Consider the following 21,590-nt stretch of genomic DNA (forward strand, 5'->3'; position numbering starts at 1 on the left):
AGGGGGGGCCAGGAGGGCGTGTTGATCGACCAATGAAACGCAGCCAGAGTCTCTCAGGTGTTTCAGGAGCAAAGGCCCAGGTGAGCTCTCTGATGGCTGCTGGGTCCTAGTGCCCTACCGTTTCCTCCCCCTCCACATCAGTAGCCCTCCTGACAGACTGACCCCCATTAGCCTGAACTCCTCTTCCTCCTCACAGGGAACTCTTTAAACTAACCTGCACTCTCTCTCTGCTCGCACAGCTCGGAGGCCATCTTGTTTCCCAGCTTTAAACAATCACACGTTCATCAACTCAAGCGTTTCTGCGACCACAACAATCAACAACATCAACCAATCACAGCTCTACTTACTGAACTGTTAGCCGTGAGATTCATCAGTAGCAGCCTCGTCTGAGCTTCATCAACTTCAGCGTCCATCAGACGAAGTGAAGTGAAGGCGCTTCCTATCCTGTGTGTGTGTGTGTGTGTGTGTGTGTGTGTGTGTGTGTGTGTGTGTGTGTGTGTGTGTGTGTGTGTGTGTGTGTGTGTGTGTGTGTGTCCTCACCTCACTATGACAGAATGCAGTCAGACTGGTTAGACTGAGTCTCAGTCTGTGCTGCGTTCACAGGATCAGATGTGTTTGTGAATAGAATTTGTGGGAAGGGATCTTTAGTCAGGAAAAAAAAAGAATGCGACTGACTTAATGAAAAGAGAATTAATGTTTAAATGTTTTGCACTTTGAATATTGAACTTTGAGGTACAACCTTAGTTTCATACCTCAGCCTGGTTCCTACCTCGTGTTGTGTTAGTACAGAGTTATGTCGGCACATGTTTATATGTTATATGTTTGCACAATGACCACTTTCACTTTTGGTACTTTAAGTATATTTAGATTATTATACTTAATAAAGACCATTCAAGAAGCATGTTTTTTCTCATGTTTTTGAAAATATAATGTAGAGATGAAAGCTGCAGCTGCTACTAGTGTGGACTGAATGGGCGGCAGCAAAGCGTTATGGAAATGCCAGTATTCTGTCTGTGGTTCTATATGGGTTATGGCAATCATTTTGACAAATAATAGCTCGCAGCAACGTATTGAAAAAATAACTATAAACTATAAATTAGTTCATTTTTGAAATCATGAACTTTAGTTCAACATTTTGAATTATGAACTATGAACTGAACTAGTTCATTTTCAAATGTGTGAACTGTGAACTGAACTAGTTCATGTAGAAAGTGAACTTTCCCAACACTGCTCTCAATGCTCTGTGGTCTTCAGGACGGTTTGAAGACTTCAGGAATATCCTTCATGTGGATTATTCTTGGCCTTTCTGTGCAGATCACTTCTATTGGACGGACTGTGAAGTAGTGATGGCAGTTTGACACTGAAGCTTCGAACGGAGCTTCAACCTTGGACTTCCAATTCCATAGAAGCAGTGCTTCGAAGCTTGCTTCAAATCACGTGACATGTGACGTCCGAAGCAGCAACTGCTTCAAATCACGTGACATGTGACGTCCGAACCAGCAACTGCTTCATTTCCTGAATGAATCAACTCACTGGTTCGCCGTCCAATCAGGTGATTCAATGCACTGCCTCGTCTCGATTCTGACAGGTGACAGTTTCAAATTTGAGCGCTTCAACACTTTATAACCGCTCTAAACAATGCGCAATGTATGGGTTGTTGTCGGAGTTTGCATTGTTGCTGTTGAGTTGTTGTTGGCATTGCATTGGATCATTATAGCAACCCACGAAGAAAAACAGATCGTTCTGGCTCGTGAAACACTTCGAAATGTGGAGAAGTTGTGAACAAAAAGACAATCAGTAATATAAAAACACTTCAATGGTCTAAGGAATTGATAGCCCAGTGGATAGAGCTGGCGGCTAGGATGTGGCGATATCCTCTGCACAGCTGGTTCAAAGCTCGGAATAGTTTAACTTTTAATTTTAATACTTTAATAACTGATAAAGGGCCGTCTCCGCCCAAATAAATGTCAAGCACTCTCGAGTCTCTTCTCAATAACCCAAGACACACTATTATCAATCTTTAATTGCAAATAGAACATGATATTCAGTCTTAGTGTGTGTGTGTATCAAATATTTTTCAAGGCAAAGATGCGTTAAACCCACTGCAGCCTTGCACTTCGCCAGGAGAGGTCGCTGTAACTGAAGCTTCGAGAAATGAACCTATTTCCGACACAATTGTCCAAGTGGTTCGACGCTTCATTCAAAGCTTCATTTTGCCATCACGACTAGAAAGGATCTGTCTAGTGTAAATATGACGTCACGTTCTCGTTGTAACTCTCGTTGTAATCGGAGCGGCTCGGAAACACATCTTCAGCAGTAACATGATGCAACATACACATTAATGCAGCAGCAATATTAATAGAGAAACATCAGACTTAATAGTAAAACACTGCAAGGGAACATTTTATTGCACCAGGAGCTATCTTGGGACTTTTACTGCGACAACGTTGACTTGCCTGTGAATAAAAAATAAACCAGTGTTGGTGATCTACAGTGTTGTCATTCTTCTTTGAACACCAACAAGACCGCTTACATCCTATTTCAATAATCACACTCCCTGTCATTGACATAATTAATAGATAGTTTAGCTTCTCACCATCATTTGCGGTGGCCAACTGATGTTAACGATCGTAACTGAAAGGCTGCCTGCCAAACGTAAACATTCAGCCACGTGACATTCAGCCAAACTCTCCCGAGAGTTTTACACAAGACGGATCCTTTCTAGCCACAGGAGATGCGAGCGGAGGAGTGGAGGAGGGGAACCGAGGACAAACACCATGTAAACACCAGTCTTTAGTACATTAGAAGTTTATTATGTTACTGCCAACGTTAGGCAGAGGTTAAGATCTGTACAGTGGTTCCACTTCATGGGGGAGCAGACGTGTCCCCTATCCTTTTCTGTAGTTCTGGCCAGAGAGATTTTATTTGTATTCAGAGTCCAGTATGTGTTCGTCTCCCTGGCTCAGGGTTTGAGCTCTCATTCACACAGCAGCACTGGTTATGGGCTGCACTGTTTCTACTATATTCTATTTTATTTTATTTACTTGTACTTTTGTATCTGTGTTATTGTGTAGCTCTGATGGAGCAGCCTGTGACCTCAGATCTTCGTTGTCATAACTACACGGTAGCTATGCACACGTGACAATGAAAGCCTTGAATCTTGAATCTGCGCTAACCACTGAGCCACAAACTGGTTTCTGTCTCTTTCTGAAAGCAGCAGACAGAAAAGCTTTGTACACGACTGAGTGGCCAAAACACAACACATCTTTATTTTGAATGTATTTTATTAGAATGATTGGTTTTTAAATAATATTTTGTAAAGTTTTTATGTAATGTTTTATCATATTTATTTATATTTTTGTCTTTTACACTTTAAAACGAAAAAAAAACACTTTAATATTTGTTTGAAAGTCTTTCTATTTAAATGTATTTAATTTGTATTTGTATCACTATCTTGTTTTATTTATTTTTAATTGTTTAAATTCGAGTGTTTATTATTATTTTTTATTTTTGTATTATTATTTCTTACTATTATAATTGTGATTATTTTTTTATAGTATTTCTATTTCTGTTTGCTTCTCTTTAAATCTTATTTATTTTTCTGTATTTCCATGTGTTTGATTTCTATCTGTATTTGTGTGTGAAGTGATGTTTGTTGCACTTTCCTGAATCACAGTGAAGATATTGAGTCTGAAGCAAAAGCATATTTTCAGAATCAGAATTCCTTTATTTGTTCCGAAAAGTGGAAATCTACATTATTACATCAAAAGATGTATAGTGCAGATAAAGTGAAAAGAGTAGACTGTATATTCAAATATTACAAAGCAGGAAGACATTATTAATAATAAAGAAGAACAATAAGTAAAAACACATAACAAGTACACCACGGTTAAAAACAAATAGATGGAAATATATTTTTTAAACAACGTTGGTCTAACATCAGCTGTGATCCTGAACAGACTGAACTCTCTGGGCAGCAGGGAGGAAGTCTCTGGAACAGGAGGAGACTCTTCCTCCTACAGAGGAACCAGAGACGCTGAGGAACCAGGTGACCAGAACCTAAACCCAGCATAGAGAGGTTCAGTGAATGTGGTTCTGAAGGTGTGGAGGTGGATCAGTGTGTCAGAGGAGACTCTGTAGAAGGAGAGAGAGCCAGCAGGATGATCCAGATACACTGCTACTCTACCAGAGGAGGAGGAGGAGGAGGAGGAGGAGGAGGAGGAGGAGGAGGAGGTGTCTGTTACTGTGTTATTGTGATAGACAGAGTAACCACCACCAGAGCAGCTCAGACTCCAGGACTGATCATTCCTTCCAAACCTACAGTCCTCTCTCTCTCCTCTCCTCCTGATTCCTCTGTAAGTCACTGATATATGAACCCCTCCTCTCCTCTCGACCTCCCAGTAACAGCGACCAGTCAGAGCTTCTCTACACATCAGCTGACACCAGAAATCAAACCTCTCTGGATGATCAGGATATGGCTGCTCCTCTCTCACACATGTCACCTCCCTATTGTCCTCAGACAGTTTGAGTTCTCTGTTTGCTGTGTTTGTGTCGAGTGAGAGTTCACAGGAATCTGAGGAGAGGAACAGCAGCAGTTATTCATCTATCAGCTGTTCATTTATTGACACTTTGATGATGAAGGTTACATTTGAAGATGGTGGCTGCTTTGTTTTCATGAATCAAATTAAACCAAACTCACACTTCCTCAGACCGGGTCTCAACCATCGGACTCCAGCAGGCTCCATCCTGAAAGAAGAGGGGGGGGGGGGGGTCAGAGCAGCATGGAGACATGGACATCACTCTCAAACTCAGAGCTTTGTTATTCTCCACAGATGAAGCTACATGTTCACGATATCATTTTAGATCAGTCGATAAATAAAGCTCATTAACTTCAATGATTATTTCTCAGAGAATAAGATGTAAGAGTTGATCAGTGTTCAGTTAGTGTTCCCTCAGCATCTGCTAGCAGCAGTCAATGAGTGTTTCTCTTACCTGGAATCTGAAGAGGAAAATCAATGAACTTTATTTAAAAGCATCTTTCATGCAACGCACTTTGGGTTTGCTTTGAGCAATGAAAGGTGCTTTGACCATACCATTTATTATTATTATTATTATGATGAATTCACAGGACATCTGATAGTTCATCATTGTGTTTAAAAGAGGGAGGGGCCATTTAGTGCTTTAAAAATAGGAGAAGCACTTCAGAATCAATTCAGATACAGGAGCCAGTGCAGATGGTGTCCATCAGGAGTGGGATGATCTCTGCTGTGTTTAGGTTGTTGGATGGATTTTGACTCTATTGCCAAAATGATAAAAGCAGTTTTTGGTCAGCAAATTAAAATGAGCATTAAAATGGAGATCAGAATCTAAAATGATAAAGATGTATTTCTTGTTGTCGTGTCTTCTCTGTAAACACAGAGCTGCTGCCTGAGTCTTATCCCGTGTCTTTAGTTCCCTTCAATGTTTTTGTCTTGGCATACACACAGTGGAGGAAATACGTATTTGATCCCTGCAGACTTTGTAAGTTCACCAACAAAGAAAGGACCAGTCTGTCATTTGAATGGTAGGTTTATATAAACAGTGAGAGAAAGAATATCAATAAGGAAATCCAGAAATGTACATTATATAAAAGATAAAAATGTATTTGCATTTAACTGAGTGAAAGAAGTATTTGATCCCCTTGCAGAACATGTGTTAGGACTTGGTGGAGAAACCCTTGTTGGACACACAGAGGTCACACAGAGGTCAGACGCTTCTTGTAGTTGGTCTCCAGGTCTGTGCACATCTCAGGAAGGATGTTGGTCCACTCCTCTCTGAAGATCCAAATCCTTCAGGTGTTGAGGCTGATGCTTGGCATCTGGAAGCTTCAGCTCCCTCCACACATTTTCTATGGGATTAAGGTCCAGACACTGGCTAGGACCCTCCATCACCTGAAGGTGCTTCTTCTTTAGCCTCTCCTGTGTTGCCTTGGCCGTATGTTCAGGGTCCTTGTCCTGCTGGAAGACCCCTCCATGACCCATGGTCAGTGTCCTGGCTGAGGGAAGGAGGCTATCGACCAAGATCTCACGGGACATGTCCCTGTCCATCCTCTCCTCGATGCAGGGAAGTCCTCCTGTCCCCTCAGCAGAGAAACAGCCCAAAGCAGAATGTCTCCACCTCCATGCCTGACGGATGGTGTTCTGGGGTTATAGTCAGCATCTCTCTTCCTCCAAACACGGCGTGTCGAGTTGAAGCCAAAGATCAACATTTTAGTCTCATCTGACCTCATCCGCTTCTCCCAAGCCTTCTCTGAATCATTCAGATGTTCGTTGTCAAACTTCAGACGGCCTCTCGTGTTCTTCTTGAGCAGGGGGCCTTCAGGCACTGCAGGATTTGATCAACTATGGTGTAGTGTGTTACCAATAGGTTTCTTGGTGACTGTGGTCCCAGCTGCCTTGAGATCATTAACAAGTTCCTCCTGTGTAGTTCTTGGCTGATCCCTCACCTTTCTCATGATCATCAATACCCCACGGGGCCAGATCCTGTGTGGAGCCCAGACCGAGGGCCATTGATGCTCATTTTGTGTTTCTTCCATTTAGAAACACACACATTATTCTTCTGAATAATGGCACCAAGAGTTGTCTCCTTCTCACCAAGCTGCTTTCCGGTGGTCTTGTAGCCGATCCCAGCCTGGTGCAGGTCTACAGTCTCACCCTGAGGTCCTTAGACAGCTCTACAGTCTCACCCTGAGGTCCTTAGACAGCTCTACAGTCTCGCCCACGGTGGAGAGATTGGAATCTGATTGATTGATTCTGTGGACAGGTGTCTTTTATACAGGTAACAAGTTGATTAGGAGTACTTTTTTAAAGGAAGATGAATTATTTGTCTGTGGGAGCCAGAATCCTTGTTTGTTGCAAAGGGATCAAATACTTATTTCACTCAGTTAAATGGAAATACATTTTTATCTTTTATATAATGTCAATTTCTGGATTTTCTTTTTGATATTCTTATTCTCAATGTTTATATAAACCTACCATTACAATGATAGACTGTTAATGTATTGTGTGGGCAAACTTAAAACATCTGCAGGGGATCAAATACTTATTTCCTTCACTGTATATGTTTATAATACCTGAGAGTGTCCAGTCTCCAGAGAGGACCCTCCAGTCCAGCAGACAGCAGCTTCTCTCCTGAGTCTCCTGGATGATTGTAGCTCAGGTCCAGCTCTCTCAGATGGGAGGGGTTGGATCTCAGAGCTGAAGCCAGAGAAACACAGCCTTCCTCTGAGACCAGACAGCATGACAGCCTGAACACACACACACACACACACACACACACACACACACACACACACACACACACACACACACACACACACACACACACACACACACACACACACACACACACACACACACACACACACACACACACACACACACACACACACACACACACACACACACACACACACACACACACACACACACACAAGTTCAAACAAGAGTGAGTCAAAAAACAATAACAAATGTTATTGAAGCAGATGCAACAAAAGGTTATGAGTGTATCCATCATTAATGTACATCACAATTTAACTGGCTATAAGTTTAACATGTTGATGAATCCTGACCTGAGAGTCTCCAGAGTACAGTGAGGACTCTTCAGTCCAGCAGACAGCAGCTTCACTCCTGAATCCTGCAGGTCGTTGTTACTCAGGTCCAGCTCTCTCAGACTAGAGGACTGAGAGCTGAGGACTGAGGACAGAGCTGCACAGCTTCTCTCTGACAGCTTACAGCCACTCAGTCTGAAGAGAAAATAATAAACAACAACATAAAATCAATAACTTCAGGGTGTTCTTTTTCATTAATGACTGCCTTATCGCATATTATTCCTTATTCAAAATGTGCAACTCAATACTGCTTCACATCTGTGATGCCAATGTTCATGATGTCTCTTCTCCACGATGGCATTAATCAGTAACAGGATGAGTGTTTTACATCAACTGTATTTTATTAATGTTTAATACAAAAGAAGACTTTGCGTTTGGTTACCTGACTGATTTAAAAACAGGAAGAGAAAGAAGGAGATTGTAAATAAGCAGAGAGAGAGAGAGAGAGAGACAATAATTTAAGATAAAATAAGAAACCTGACCTGAGAGTCTCCAGAGCACAGTGAGGACTCTCCAGTCCAGCAGACAGCAGCTTCACTCCTGAATCCTGCAGGTCGTTGTTACTCAGGTCCAGCTCTCTCAGACTAGAGGACTGGGAGCTGAGGACTGAGGACAGAGCTGCACAGCTTCTCTCTGACAGCTTACAGACACTCAGTCTGAAGGGACAAACATTTAAATTAAAATTTCGGCATTTACTCCTTTTTACAAATTCAAAAACAAAATATTAAGACCCTATAATCATAAATACGAGGAATCCTACATTATTTGAACTGATGGCAAAGATTTTCAATACATGGTGGATTGAAAGCCAATGTTAAAAATGTGTCAAAAGTAGAAAGGGAGAAGAGTGTGTAGATTTGCACCTGAACACAACAGCAAAGAATAATTTAACTGGTTTAAAAATAGTTCATTTACTATAGTAAGTTAAATACATCCAAAAAAGGAAGCTCAACGTATTGATTTATCCTGACCTGAGAGTCTCCAGAGTACAGTGAGGACTCTCCAGTCCAGCAGACAGCAGCTTCACTCCTGAATCCTGCAGTTCGTTGTTACTCAGGTCCAGCTCTCTCAGACTAGAGGACTGGGAGCTGAGGACTGAGGACAGAGCTGCACAGCTTCTCTCTGACAGCTTACAGACACTCAGTCTGAAGGGACAAACAAATAAATGGAAGCAAATGTTAAAGTGAACTATGTTTTTATATAACATGTTTTCCTGGGCAAAACAGAAAAACTGTAAAGTATATTATGTTACACAGGGTCTGAAAATTGACGATCACAACTGGGTTGAAAAATAACTTGAGTACAGTGAACTTAGAAAACTCATCCAGTAATCATAGATGTTATTTCAGCTTAGGCTTTTACTGAAGCAACTAACAAACACTTCAATACAATGTCTAGAAAATAATTTGAGGTCAAGTATCTTTCCCAAGGACACTTTGACATGTTAACCTCAGGGAGAGGGGATCTAATCAATAACCCTCCCCTTGGTTATCGCCTATTTCCCTTCTGGGCAACAGCAGCCCAATATATCAATACATATTCAAAAGGGAGCTCAACATGTTGATGAACCCTGACCTGAGAGTCTCCAGAGCACAGTGAGGACTCTCCAGTCCAGCAGACAGCAGCTTCACTCCTGAATCCTGCAGGTCGTTGTTACTCAGGTCCAGCTCTCTCAGACTAGAGGACTGGGAGCTGAGGACTGAGGACAGAGCTGCAAAGCTTCTCTCTGACAGGTTACAGCCACTCAGTCTGAAGAGAAAATAATAAACAACAACATAAAATCAATAACTTCAGGGTGTTCTTTTTCATGAATGACTGCCTTATCGCATATTATTCATTATTCAAAATGTGCAACTCAATACTGCTTCACATCTGTGATGCCAATGTTCATGATGTCTCTTCTCCACGATGGCATTAATCATTGCTTTTCCAATCAAAAGTCTGAGTAACAGGATGAGTGTTTTACATCAACTGTATTTTATTAATGTTTAATACAAAAGAAGACTTTGCGTTTGGTTACCTGACTGATTTAAAAACAGGAAGAGAAAGAAGGAGATTGTAAATAAGCAGAGAGAGAGAGAGAGAGACAATAATTTAAGATAAAATAAGAAATCTGACCTGAGAGTCTCCAGAGTACAGAGAGGACTCTCCAGTCCAGCAGACAGCAGCTTCACTCCTGAATCCCGCAGGTCGTTGTTACTCAGGTCCAGATCTCTCAGACTAGAGGACTGGGAGCTGAGGACTGAGGACAGAGCTGCACAGCTTCTCTCTGACAGGTTACAGCCACTCAGTCTGATAAAGAAAGTACAAACAATATTTTAAAAAGATGAGCATAATATTTACTTTACATTTCATTTAGCGGACACTTTTATCCAAAGCGACTTACAATTACATTCTCCCTGGAGAAACTGAGGACTAAGTGCCTTACTCAAGGGCACACAAGTGGTGGTGTTCCTGGCGGGAATTGAACTCACAACGTTCCAATCTTCATCCCACTTCACTATCCATTAGACCACCACTACTTCATGATATTACATGGCTTAGTTGAATAATCGATTCTGATTGGTCAATTCAGAACACGTGACACGTTGTTAATACCGAACAGACAGGCCGCTTTCAAGCACTTTTTGACCGTTGTTAAGGACGCTCACATCTGCACAAACAAGTCCGTTCGATTTAACTATATACAGTTTGGCCGAAAAGCAATCTGCATGCAGTTTGCTTTCTAACTGACAAGACAAGAGCGACAAGAAAACAGCGGAGAAGTAACGGGCAGAAATCCTCCTTTTACGCAGCGGTCCAGACACAGACATCAGACGGCGACACATTTTCAGTGTGCAGTTCCTTTGGCATTAGGGCAGGGATATCTAGATACTCCCCAAGGTTTGACATCATGACTTCTGCTACTTTTAAAGCAAGCAGCGATGTTTTCAAATCTGCAATCAAAAAGCTCCTCAAAAACGCTATCGAAGCAGTTCCTGCCGTTGCTACGTTAGTTCAAACGGTAACAACGGACTATTTTTCTTAGCGGATGCATGTCAATTTAAATCAATACATACAACTACTTTTTTAAATCAATAAAATCATTTTCTAAATCCATAAAAGCATTTCAATTAATAGTGGGAGTCATAACGTTACTTTGTTGAGAATGTGGCCGTGTAATAAGCGGGATAATGTGCAGCGACTTGGTCATGATGGGGAAAAGAACACCGACAGGCCGATCAGGAGCCCGACGCGAAGCGGAGGGATCTAGATCGGCATGAAGGCCGCGTCGCAGCACATTATCCCTTACATATTTGAATGTTTCTGTACTCACAGAGCCTTCCTGGAGGCTTTGACCACTGGCAGCAGCCTCAGAAGAGCCTCCTCTGAAGCAGAGTATTTCTTCAGGTCAAACACGTCCAGATCTTCTTCTGATGACAGTAAGATGAAGACCAGAGCTGACCACTGAGCAGGAGACAGATTATCTGAGGAGAGACTTCCTGAACTCAGGGACTGTTGGATCTGCTCCACTAGAGAACCATCATTCAGTTCATTCAGACAGTGGAACAGGTTGATGCTTCTCTCTGGAGACAGATCCTCATCCATCTTCTTCTTGATGTACTGGACTGTTTTCTTGTTGGTCTTTGAGCTACTTCCTGTTTCTGTCAGTAGACCTCGTAGGAGTTTCTGATTGGTCTGCAGTGAAAGACCCAGGAGGAAGCGGAGGAACAAGTCCAGGTGTCCGTTTGGACTCTGTAAGGCCTGGTCCACAGCACTCTGGTAGAGATGTGTTAGTTCAGGTTTGGCTCTGAAGACTTTAGGACGCCTGGAGGTTGTTGGTTCTTCTGACAGCAGGTTGACACGAGAATTTATATATTTTCGATGGACATGAAGAGCAGCCAGAAACTCCTGAACGCTCAGATGGACGAAGCAGAACACCTGGTCCCTTTGGTACAGTCCTCTCTCCTCTCTAAAGACCTGTGTGAACACTCCTGAGTACACTGAGGCTGCTCTGATATCCATGCCACACTCTGTCAGGTCGGACTCATAGAAGATCAGGTTGCCTTTCTGCAGCTGCTCAAAAGCCAGTTTCCCCAGAGCCTCCATCATCTTCCTGCTCTCTGGACTCCAGTGTGGATCTGTCTCAGCTCCTCCATCATACTTGATGTTCTTCACTTTGGACTGAACCACCAGGAAGTGGATGTACATCTCAGTCAGGGTCTTGGGCAGCTCTCCCCCCTCTCTGGTTTTCAACACCTCCTCCAGAACTGAAGCAGAGATCCAGCAGAAGACTGGGATGTGGCACATGATGTGGAGGCTTCGTGAGGTCTTGATGTGGGAGATGATGGTGCCGGCCTGCTCCTGATCTCTGAATCTCTTCCTGAAGTACTCCTCCTTCTGTGGGTCAGTGAACCCTCGGACCTCTGTCACCATGTCCACACACTCAGGAGGGATCTGATTGGCTGCTGCAGGTCGTGTGGTTATCCAGAGGCGAGCAGAGGGAAGCAGCTTCCCCCTGATGAGGTTTGTCAGCAGCACATCCACTGAGGTGGACTCTGTGACATCAGTCAGGATCTCAGTGTTGAGGAAGTCCAGAGGAAGTCGACTCTCATCCAGACCGTCAAAGATGAACACAACCGGGAACTGATCAAACCTGCAGATTCCTGCGTCTCTGGTTTCAGAGAAGAAGTGATGAACAAGTTCCACCAAGCTGTACTTGTTCTCTCTCACCACATTCAGCTCTCTGAAGGTGAATGGAAATATGAACTGGATGTCCTGGTTGGCTTTGCCTTCAGCCCAGTCCAGAGTGAACTTCTGTGTTAAGACTGTTTTCCCAATGCCAGCCACGCCCTTTGTCAGCACTGCTCTGATTGGTGCATCTCTTCCAGGGGAGGCTTTAAAGAGGTCTTCTTGTCTGATGGTTGTTTCTGGTCTGTCTGGTTTCCTGGATGCTGTTTCAATCTGTCTGACCTCATGTTCATCATTGACCTCTGCAGACCCCCCCTCTGTGATGTAGAGCTCTGTGTAGATCTGGTTCAGAAGGGTTGGGTTTCCTGCTTTAGCAATGCCCTCAAACACACACTGGAACCTCTCCTGCAGGTTAGACTTGAGTTCACGCTGACACACTCCAGAACGACTTCCTGAATGAACACACAACAAATCAGATCAATGAGTCAAATACATCCTTAAAGAATGAGGATCTGAATATACTTTGTTCCATCTCTTGAGACTTTAGTCAACATTTATCCAGCTTGTTAAATCTCTATAGAAACCCTCTTACTGCTCTGCAGACGGTCAGCCAGCTCCTCCTGCTCCATGCTCCTCAGGAAGTGCAGTGTGATGTTCAGAAATGCCTCTCTGCTGCTCCTCCTCTGCTCTTCATCCTCACCGTCCAACACCTCCTCATCCTCCCTCTGACTCTCTAAGCACTCTGGGTAATCTGAACTCAGAGCCTCCTGGATCTTCTTCAGCTCGTTCTTCACAAAAGTGATGATGTTGTCCTCCAGCAGCTGGAACAGAATACATGAACAACACAATCAAACTAAAGTCACCAAACATCAGATCCATGTTGGACAGACTGACCATCCACTGATCTACAAAGTGCATCATGGAGTTGACTGTGAGCAGAACAGATGTGAAGTAGCTGTAGTTCATGTACAGACCATAAATGTGATCTTTAACTAATTGAAAACTGGTATTAGTCTGACCATTTCTGAATATTTATTCATAACATTTACATACTGCAAACATTGCAGGGATATACACATGTTCTGATTTATTAGGCAAAAGTGATTCAGAAAGTGAGAGGCAAAAGCCAAACATTCTGCGATCAAGCCTCCTTCACAAAGTGATCATGTTTTGTTTGTTGAAATGGCTATAAGGGTGTTTCTTATATGTAGTCTTACATCAGTCATACTTATTTTAAGTCGCTTTGGAAAAAAACGTAACTAAATGAAATGTAATGTAGTCTAACCTGGTTGTTCGTACTTGATATAAAAAGTTATTCTCACTATAGAGCCAAAACAGGAGTGATGTGGTCCCTTCTCCGTGCTCTGGTCAATACATGTTGAATCAGCTGAAGCAACTTAACTGAGTTTTTGGTTCACCCTGATAATAAAGAGTTACAATAAGCTAGCCTTGAAGTAACAAATGCATGGACTAGTTTCTCTGCATCGTTTTGAGGCAAGCACACAACTACAATCATGACATCTTTAGAAAATGAAATGATTTCTTGATTTTTATGACTGTGATATTTTGTTTTCTTTGATAAATGCGGAGTTTAAGCGTATAACAACCCTGCCCCTCCAATCAAGATTTCTCTCTCAGCTGGATGTGCTGTCTGACAAACTTCTGAAGGTTTATGAGAAGAGAGGAGGACAGATAGGCCAGCGTCTGAACTGTATTATGTCAAACATGACTCAAGTAAGAATTCATTTTAAGGAAATTATACATCGAGTCAATAGTGTACACATTTCATTGAGCAAAACAGATTCTTTCTTTTCTTATTCCCCTTCACTTAGGTTGATGATGTCGATTTAGGCCGGGATTGTCTTCTCAAGGGGCTGTGTGTGTACCTCTGTGTGTGTACCTCTGTGTGTACCTCTGTGTGTGTACCTCTGTGTGTGTACCTCTGTGTGTGTACCTCAATGAGAGAGTTTGTGGTCAGTAGAAGTAATATTTGACCTTTTGATTTTTTTGTTTGGCTTTAAAATATGTATTTATTGAAACACCACATAGTATACAGCCTAAAGTAAGTGAACATCCCTGTTTTTGGTTTAATAGCCAGACTACACTGAAAAGCTAGAGGGCTTCTAATTTAAAACGGATACAGGAAATGAAACATTCTTTATCAGGTCAGACAGGAGTATATCAGATAACAAGGAGGCTTAAAAGTACTGAAATCTGACCAAATGTACTTGTTAGACACAGGGACTTAGTAATGGGTAAATATATGTATTGATTTGTTAGATCTCACTCTGTTCCTTTTGTGACTGTGCGCTCTGCAGGCAGAAGATGAAGACGTCATTCTGCGGTCCATTCAGGGGATTACGGTGGGACTTTATGTTGTCAAACACAATTCCACCATGAGAGCAGAGGACAGTTGAGACCACAGGACAGATGAGACCAGAGGACAGATGAGACCAGAGGACAGATGAGACCAGAGGACAGATTGTCCTGGAAGGCCAACAGGTACTAACTGATGTGGACAACATTGCACTAGCTGCTACCATGCTGTTTGGACTAATGTATGCAATGAACCTGAACGACCCCCCTAAACTGAAGTGCACGTTCGAAGTGCTCCAGCAAATGTTAATGGAGCTAGACGGCAACATGCTCTCCAAGAAAGCCCAAGCGTTTAAAAACAAACTGTTTGAGTGAGCTGTTGCCATGGACCATTGTGCACTTTTACAGCATTCATCCTGGACTTTCATCCATACAACTGTCTTGCACTTCCTTTGCTCATGCTTTTTGCTGTATTGATTTGCATGTTTCAGAAATGTGGGTTTTTCCTGGGGTCATGTGTTTCAGAATGTACCACTTGTCATGTGTTTCAGAATGTACTAATTGTGCTACTTCAAAATGTCAGTTCTTGTTTTTATTTGTAATACTTTCTTTAGTGCATATGTGGTGAGAAACCAGGCCATTATTATACTGTCATGTATTTTTCCAAAGCAATGCCATTGCTTTTTTGTATTAAAGTGGCCTTTCATATTAGCAGGGTACTATTTAAATAATGGATTTGCAAGAACATTTGCTTTTTTCGGCTAGGCGTTGACATTTTCCGTTAATTGTTTACTATGAATGAGTTACAAAAATAAGCCTTTCTTTGCCATTTGGCCCAATAAACCTTTCTTTTGGTCGGGAGAATAGTTTCCTGCTTGCTGTGTTCTAACACAATAATGTATATGTACATGCATCACAAACTTTTTCTATTTCTTCTATTTCTTTATTTTCAATGTATTTGTTAATTCTCCTGGGGCTGCATGATGGAAAAACCAAAAGCTCATCTGGATGTGTGGTGGTTGTTAATATTGTTTTATTTTTTGAGAAAAATACATGAATGTTGTTCAAAGAAATGTGTTTGTCTTTATTGACTATTTGTTTTAAAATGTTATGATAAATGCTGTAGATATAAGAGATTAGGATGGATCCTGTAGAAGAATGTACGACATGCCTCTATTCACATGAAATAAATAATCTTATGTACCCCTTGAGCACTAGGTAGATTAAACAGAAAACTATAGCATGGAGTTTAAACAAAACATTCATGTGGCTTTAACAGGTACAAATGAAATATACTGAGTATATTAAAAGCCTAAAATGAAAATAAAAATGTCATATTGGTTAAACATAGGGTAAATGAATATACCTGTATTAAAGGAAATATTCAAATGAACATATCAATTTCATGTTTCTTTGACATAACATAGTTGTGTGTCTTTAACATAATGGAATAGTTTTGAGTACACATGTTTTTAATGTGTGCAACTGGTTTCCATATTAAAATCATGTTAATCCAACGGCCTTTTTTTTCAATGCAGTGGTCAACTTTGATGAAACTGAAAGTAAAGATGCCAATGAACCAGATTCAGCCTTTGCTGCCGCCAGTGAGAGCTCAGATGAAGATGACCAGATGGAGCCTGAGCCTCTGTCAGATTTGGATCATCCCTCTCTCCCCCCTCACAGAAGGTGCATGGCTCACACCTTGAATCTAGTGGCCAAAGATACAGAATTGAAAAATGCTACAAAGCAATGTCGAGGGCTGTTTTTGCAAAAGCATCTGCTCTGTGGAACAAGGTTAAGCGGAGTTCAAAGGCTTCTGATACTGTGGAGGAAAAGCTTGGGATTAGCTTTGTTGCGCCAAATGACACAAGATGGAACTCTGTATTTCTTTCCATGGAGCGACTGTCTCGCATTGCAACACTAACTACCAAGGCAGAAATGAATGTGGATGAGGTCACCTCTGCAAATGATGCCACTCCCCTACATGACAAGCTGCTCCTGCACGATGTGAGTGATGAGTTTGGCTTTCGTCGATTCTCACCAGATGAAGTCAACTTCATACACAAGTTTGTGGATGTGATGAGGCCTTTGGCACTTGCACTAAACATCCTCCAAGCAGAGAAGAACATCTTTCTTGGGTACCTGGCTCCAACCATTGTGCAACTGCAATGTCATATGAATGACCTGTTGGATGAGAGCACGAAACCCACTGCTGCAGAGGGTCTCATTACATGCCGTCCCCTCATAAAGAGCATCTTGCAGTCACTGAGCACAAGGCTGGCAGGTCTTCTGGAGAAGAGGGAGCACATACTGTCCGCTATACTGGTGCCAAGATTCAAGCTTGACTGGGTCCAAGATGAGGAGAAACATGTGCAGTACAGATTGATGCTGAAAAGAGAATTGCAAACCAACTCTGATGACTCGGATGCAAGAGACTCAGGTCAAACCCAGTCCAGTGGGGAAAGTAACAAGAAATATCCTGCAACTTCATTCTTCAGATTTAACAGAAACCCTCAGGTTCCTCAAAAATCTGAAGTGGACACGTATTTGGATGCCCCAACCACAGATGGGTTTGATGAGTACATGCAGTTTCCAAAACTCAAAAGGCTGTTCATAAAACACAGCACTGCCCTCAAGCGCTCCGGTAGAGAGGCTCTTCAGCATCGGTGGTCAAATCTTCAGGTAGGGATGAGCTGTGATTATATTCCTCATCTAATTATTTCAGTAATTGCCATTTGCCTCAGTACACAATTCCTTTAATACAGATTACTGTTACAATGTTTGCCACAATAATCATGATGTTAAAATGCCTTCTCTTCTTCTTCTTTCTTCTTCTTCTTGCATCTCATTCAGGCCCAGGAGAAACCGGCTGGGAGATGACAACTTTGAGAAGCAGCTGATCTTGAATGCCAACAAAAATATTTGAAGGTAGATATATTATTGTTGTGACCTGTTTTTTGGGCTATAGAAGTAAAATGTATTGCTAATGGAGATGAGTATATTGGTGTGCAGAGGTGAGCTGCATACAAATAACAGTCAGAGCATATCTTGTTTTTGTTTTTACAGGAAGCAAGAAACAGCAGATCCACCAGGGAGAGACCAGACCACTTTGACCGAAACAGCAGATCCACCAGGGAGAGACCAGACCACTGTGACCGAAACAGCAGATCCACCAGGGAGAGACCAGACCACTGTGACCGAAACAGCAGATCCACCAGGGAGTGACCAGACCACTGTGAGCGAAACAGCAGATCCACCAGGGAGAGACCAGACCACTGTGACCGAAACAGCAGATCCACCAGGGAGAGACCAGACCACTGTGACTGAAACAGCAGATCCACCAGGGAGAGACCAGACCACTGTGACCGAAACAGCAGATCCACCAGGGAGTGACCAGACCACTGTGACCGAAACAGCAGATCCACCAGGGAGAGACCAGACCACTGTGACCGAAACAGCAGATCCACCAGGGAGTGACCAGACCACTGTGAGCGAAACAGCAGATCCACCAGGGAGAGACCAGACTACTGTGACCGAAACAGCAGATCCACCAGGGAGTGACCAGACCACTGCGACCGAAACAGCAGATCCACCAGGGAGTGACCAGACCACTGTGAGCGAAACAGCAGATCCACCAGGGAGTGACCAGACCACTGCGACCGAAACAGCAGATCCACCAGGGAGTGACCAGACCACTGTGAGCGAAACATTAGATCCACCAGGGAGAGACCAGACCACTGCGACCGAAACAGCAGATCCACCAGGGAGTGACCAGACCACTTTGACCGAAACAGCAGATCCACCAGGGAGAGACCAGACCACTGTGAGCGAAACATTAGATCCACCAGGGAGAGACCAGACCACTGCGACCGAAACAGCAGATCCACCAGGGAGTGACCAGACCACTGTGACCGAAATAGCAGATCCACCAGGGAGAGACCAGACCACTATGACCAAAACAGCAGATCCACCAGGGAGTGAGCAGACCACTATGACCAAAACAGCAGATCCACCAGGGAGAGACCAGACCACTGTGACCGAAGCAGCAGATCCACCAGGGAGAGACCAGACCACTGTGACCGAAACAGCAGATCCACCAGGGAGAGACCAGACCACTGTGACCAGTGACAGAGGATCTTCATTCAGATAAGGCCTTTTCAGGATGGACAGAAAGTAACAATGTCCTTGCCCCTGCACACTTTTGGACTCTTTTTTTATTTTCACAAATTATTATTTGTGATTTAGTTATTTTAGTTATTTATTTGAACTGTAACCAGTGGTGACAGATCTTCACTCAGTATTTTCACTCACACTGGACAGAAAGTAATAGCAGTACTGTCCATGGGCCTTGGACTCTGACTGACTCTTTAAGTTATTGGGTTTTTTTACCAATTTTTTTTACCTTTTTTGCCTCATTCATTTGGGCTGAATATTGCACCCAAGTTATGACCCAAGTTATAGAACTTTTTGTTCTTTGGGCAAACAAGTCAAGAAAAAAAAAGAATGCGACTGACTTAATGAAAAGAGAATTAATGTTTAAATGTTTTGCACTTTGAATATTGAACTTTGAGGTACAACCTTAGTTTCATACCTCAGCCTGGTTCCTACCTCGTGTTGTGTTAGTACAGAGTTATGTCGGCACATGTTTATATGTTATATGTTTGCACAATGACTACTTTCACTTTTGGTACTTTAAGTATATTTAGATTATTATACTTAATAAAGACCATTCAAGAAGCACGTTTTTCCTCATGTTTTTGAAAATATAATGTGAAGATGAAAGCTGCAGCTGCTACTAGTGTGGACTGAATGGGCGGCAGCAAAGCGTTATGGAAATGCCAGTATTCTGATTGCTGTCTGTGGTTCTATATGGGTTATGGCAATCATTTTGACAAATAATAGCTCGCAGCAACGTATTGAAAAAAGAACTATAAACTATAAATTAGTTCATTTTTGAAACCATGAACTTTAGTTCAACATTTTGAATTATGAACTATGAACTGAACAAGTTCATTTAAAAATGTGTGAACTGTGAACTGAACCAGTTCATGTAGAAAGTGAACTTTCCCAACACTGCTCTCAATGCTCTGTGGTCTTTGTTTTTGAAAAGGCCCCCAGATCTCCCCATGTCGCCCGACGACTTCATGGTTATACAGAGATCCAAGGAAAGGCACGCGCACTAGAGGACGTGTCGGCTCATGCCCTAGCTCAGCATCATGACTGAGTCATAAGTGTGTAAAGGTGAAGTAGACAGAGTAATTAAGCTTGAAGGACAGAGACAGGGAGGTTAGTAGGTGGTTACCAACGGATGCCTTCCCCTTGCCGCAATGGCCGTATCTGTTTATGGCCCGTTTCCTTACGTTACACCCAAAAGGGCCTCGCCCAGAAAGGGGTTGAAAGAAAGATCAGGATGAAAAAGTGGGGAGAGAATGTGGTTTAGGTTTAGGCAAAGAGCCAGAGTGGTTAAGATTAGTGGTCAGATTAAAGGTAAAGTAATAGGCCTGCTGATGTATATTTAAAAGGAATGAGAGGCATGGACCTAGTATTTATGTTTAGGTACCAAACCCCAATAGGTTAAGTCTAGGGGTAAGATTAGGGTGAGGTAATAGGTCTGTTGTTGTATATTTAAAAATACTGAGAAGCATGGACCTAGTATTTGTGTTTAGGCACCAAATCCCAATTGGTTAAGTTTAGGGGTCAGATAAAAGGTAAGGTAATAAACCTGCTGAGGCATACTAAAAGAATGAGAAGTATGGACATAGTATTTATGTTTAGGCACCAGATCCTAACCGGTTAAGTTTAGGGGTCAGGTTAAAGGGTAAGGTGATAGGCCTGCTGATGTATATTACAAAGAATGAGAAGTATGGACATTGCAGTTATGTTTAGGCATATGACCTCAAATGGTTGAGTTTAGGGGTTAGATTAAAAGGTAAGATAATAGGTCAGCTGAAGTATACTTAATAAGAAGGAAACGCATGGATAATGTACTTATGTTTAGGCATATGACCCCAAATGGTTAAGTTTAGGGGTCAGGTTAAAGGGTAAGGTGATAGGCCTGCTGATGCATATTACAAAGAATGAGAAGTACGGATATAGTATTTATGTTTAGGCACCAGACCTCAATCGGTTAAGTTAAAGGGTACGGTGATAGGTCTACTGATGTATACTACAAAGAATGAGAAGTATGGACATTGCAGTTATGTTTAGGCATATGACCCCAAATGGTTAAGTTTAGGGGTCAGGTTAAAAGGTAAGGTGATAGGTCAGCTGATGTACCCTCACAAGAAAGAAAAGCATGGATAATGTACTTATGTTTAGGCATTTAACCTCAATTGGTTAAGTTTAGGGGTCAGCTTAGAATAATATAAAATAAAGATTTATTTTTCAAACTAAACGATCCGAAAATTGTGTTCATTTGCATGTTGTGACTCCCATCCTCAGCCACTGGAGTGGTTTGCAAAAATACTGTAGCAGTCAGCCATCCATTCGTGGTCTCCTGCCTCCATCTAGTGGTGACAGGGGGTAGTGCAAGTATCCTTTTCTCACATGGTTTGTTTATTAAAAACAATTTATTATTATTGTAAAGGATACCAGAGGGATTGTCATAAACCCTGAGTGACCGGAGAGGTTCCTTTGGATTAAGCTTGTGAAGGGGAAGAGTACTTTATTGGTTATTTTTAGTGGTTAAAATTGAAAGACAAATGGTCTTTGAATCAGAAAAAAACCCAAAATATTAGTCAAAATAATCCGTTTTGTTGTCTAAAAAAACCAGGATTATCTGAAGATCAAGTTGCCATAGTTTGTCATTCATCTAAAAACAGAGAGAGTACTATGTTTTTTTAAAAAGAGGTTTATAGGGTCATGTACTAATGACGCTCCTATTTGTCCAGTGCAATCTTCATGAACGGCAGCATAAAAAGCTCTCCAAATAGAGAGAACAATCATAGCCATTAGC

The 21,590-nt window shown here is 42.2% G+C and overlaps 1 protein-coding gene across 1 annotated transcript in view; it reads right to left on the reverse strand.

Annotated features, from left to right (window-relative positions):
• Nucleotides 1-3,783: 3,783 nt before the first annotated feature.
• Nucleotides 3,784-21,590, reverse strand: part of LOC307044690 (uncharacterized protein) — a gene marked incomplete at its 5' end in the record, with an annotated part of 67,287 nt that continues 49,480 nt past the window's right edge. Inside the window, 10 exons of the mRNA XM_079689999.1 lie at nucleotides 3,784-4,573; nucleotides 4,700-4,746; nucleotides 7,112-7,285; nucleotides 7,610-7,783; nucleotides 8,131-8,304; nucleotides 8,620-8,793; nucleotides 9,224-9,397; nucleotides 9,767-9,940; nucleotides 10,965-12,771; nucleotides 12,912-13,140. Coding sequence (XP_079546125.1) covers nucleotides 4,017-4,573; nucleotides 4,700-4,746; nucleotides 7,112-7,285; nucleotides 7,610-7,783; nucleotides 8,131-8,304; nucleotides 8,620-8,793; nucleotides 9,224-9,397; nucleotides 9,767-9,940; nucleotides 10,965-12,771; nucleotides 12,912-13,140 — 3,684 coding nt within the window. The 3' untranslated portion in view covers nucleotides 3,784-4,016. The remainder of the gene's footprint in view (nucleotides 4,574-4,699; nucleotides 4,747-7,111; nucleotides 7,286-7,609; nucleotides 7,784-8,130; nucleotides 8,305-8,619; nucleotides 8,794-9,223; nucleotides 9,398-9,766; nucleotides 9,941-10,964; nucleotides 12,772-12,911; nucleotides 13,141-21,590) is intronic.

This window comes from Notothenia rossii, assembly GCF_949606895.1.
Source record: "Notothenia rossii genome assembly, chromosome: 6".
Classification (NCBI taxonomy): domain Eukaryota; kingdom Metazoa; phylum Chordata; class Actinopteri; order Perciformes; family Nototheniidae; genus Notothenia; species Notothenia rossii.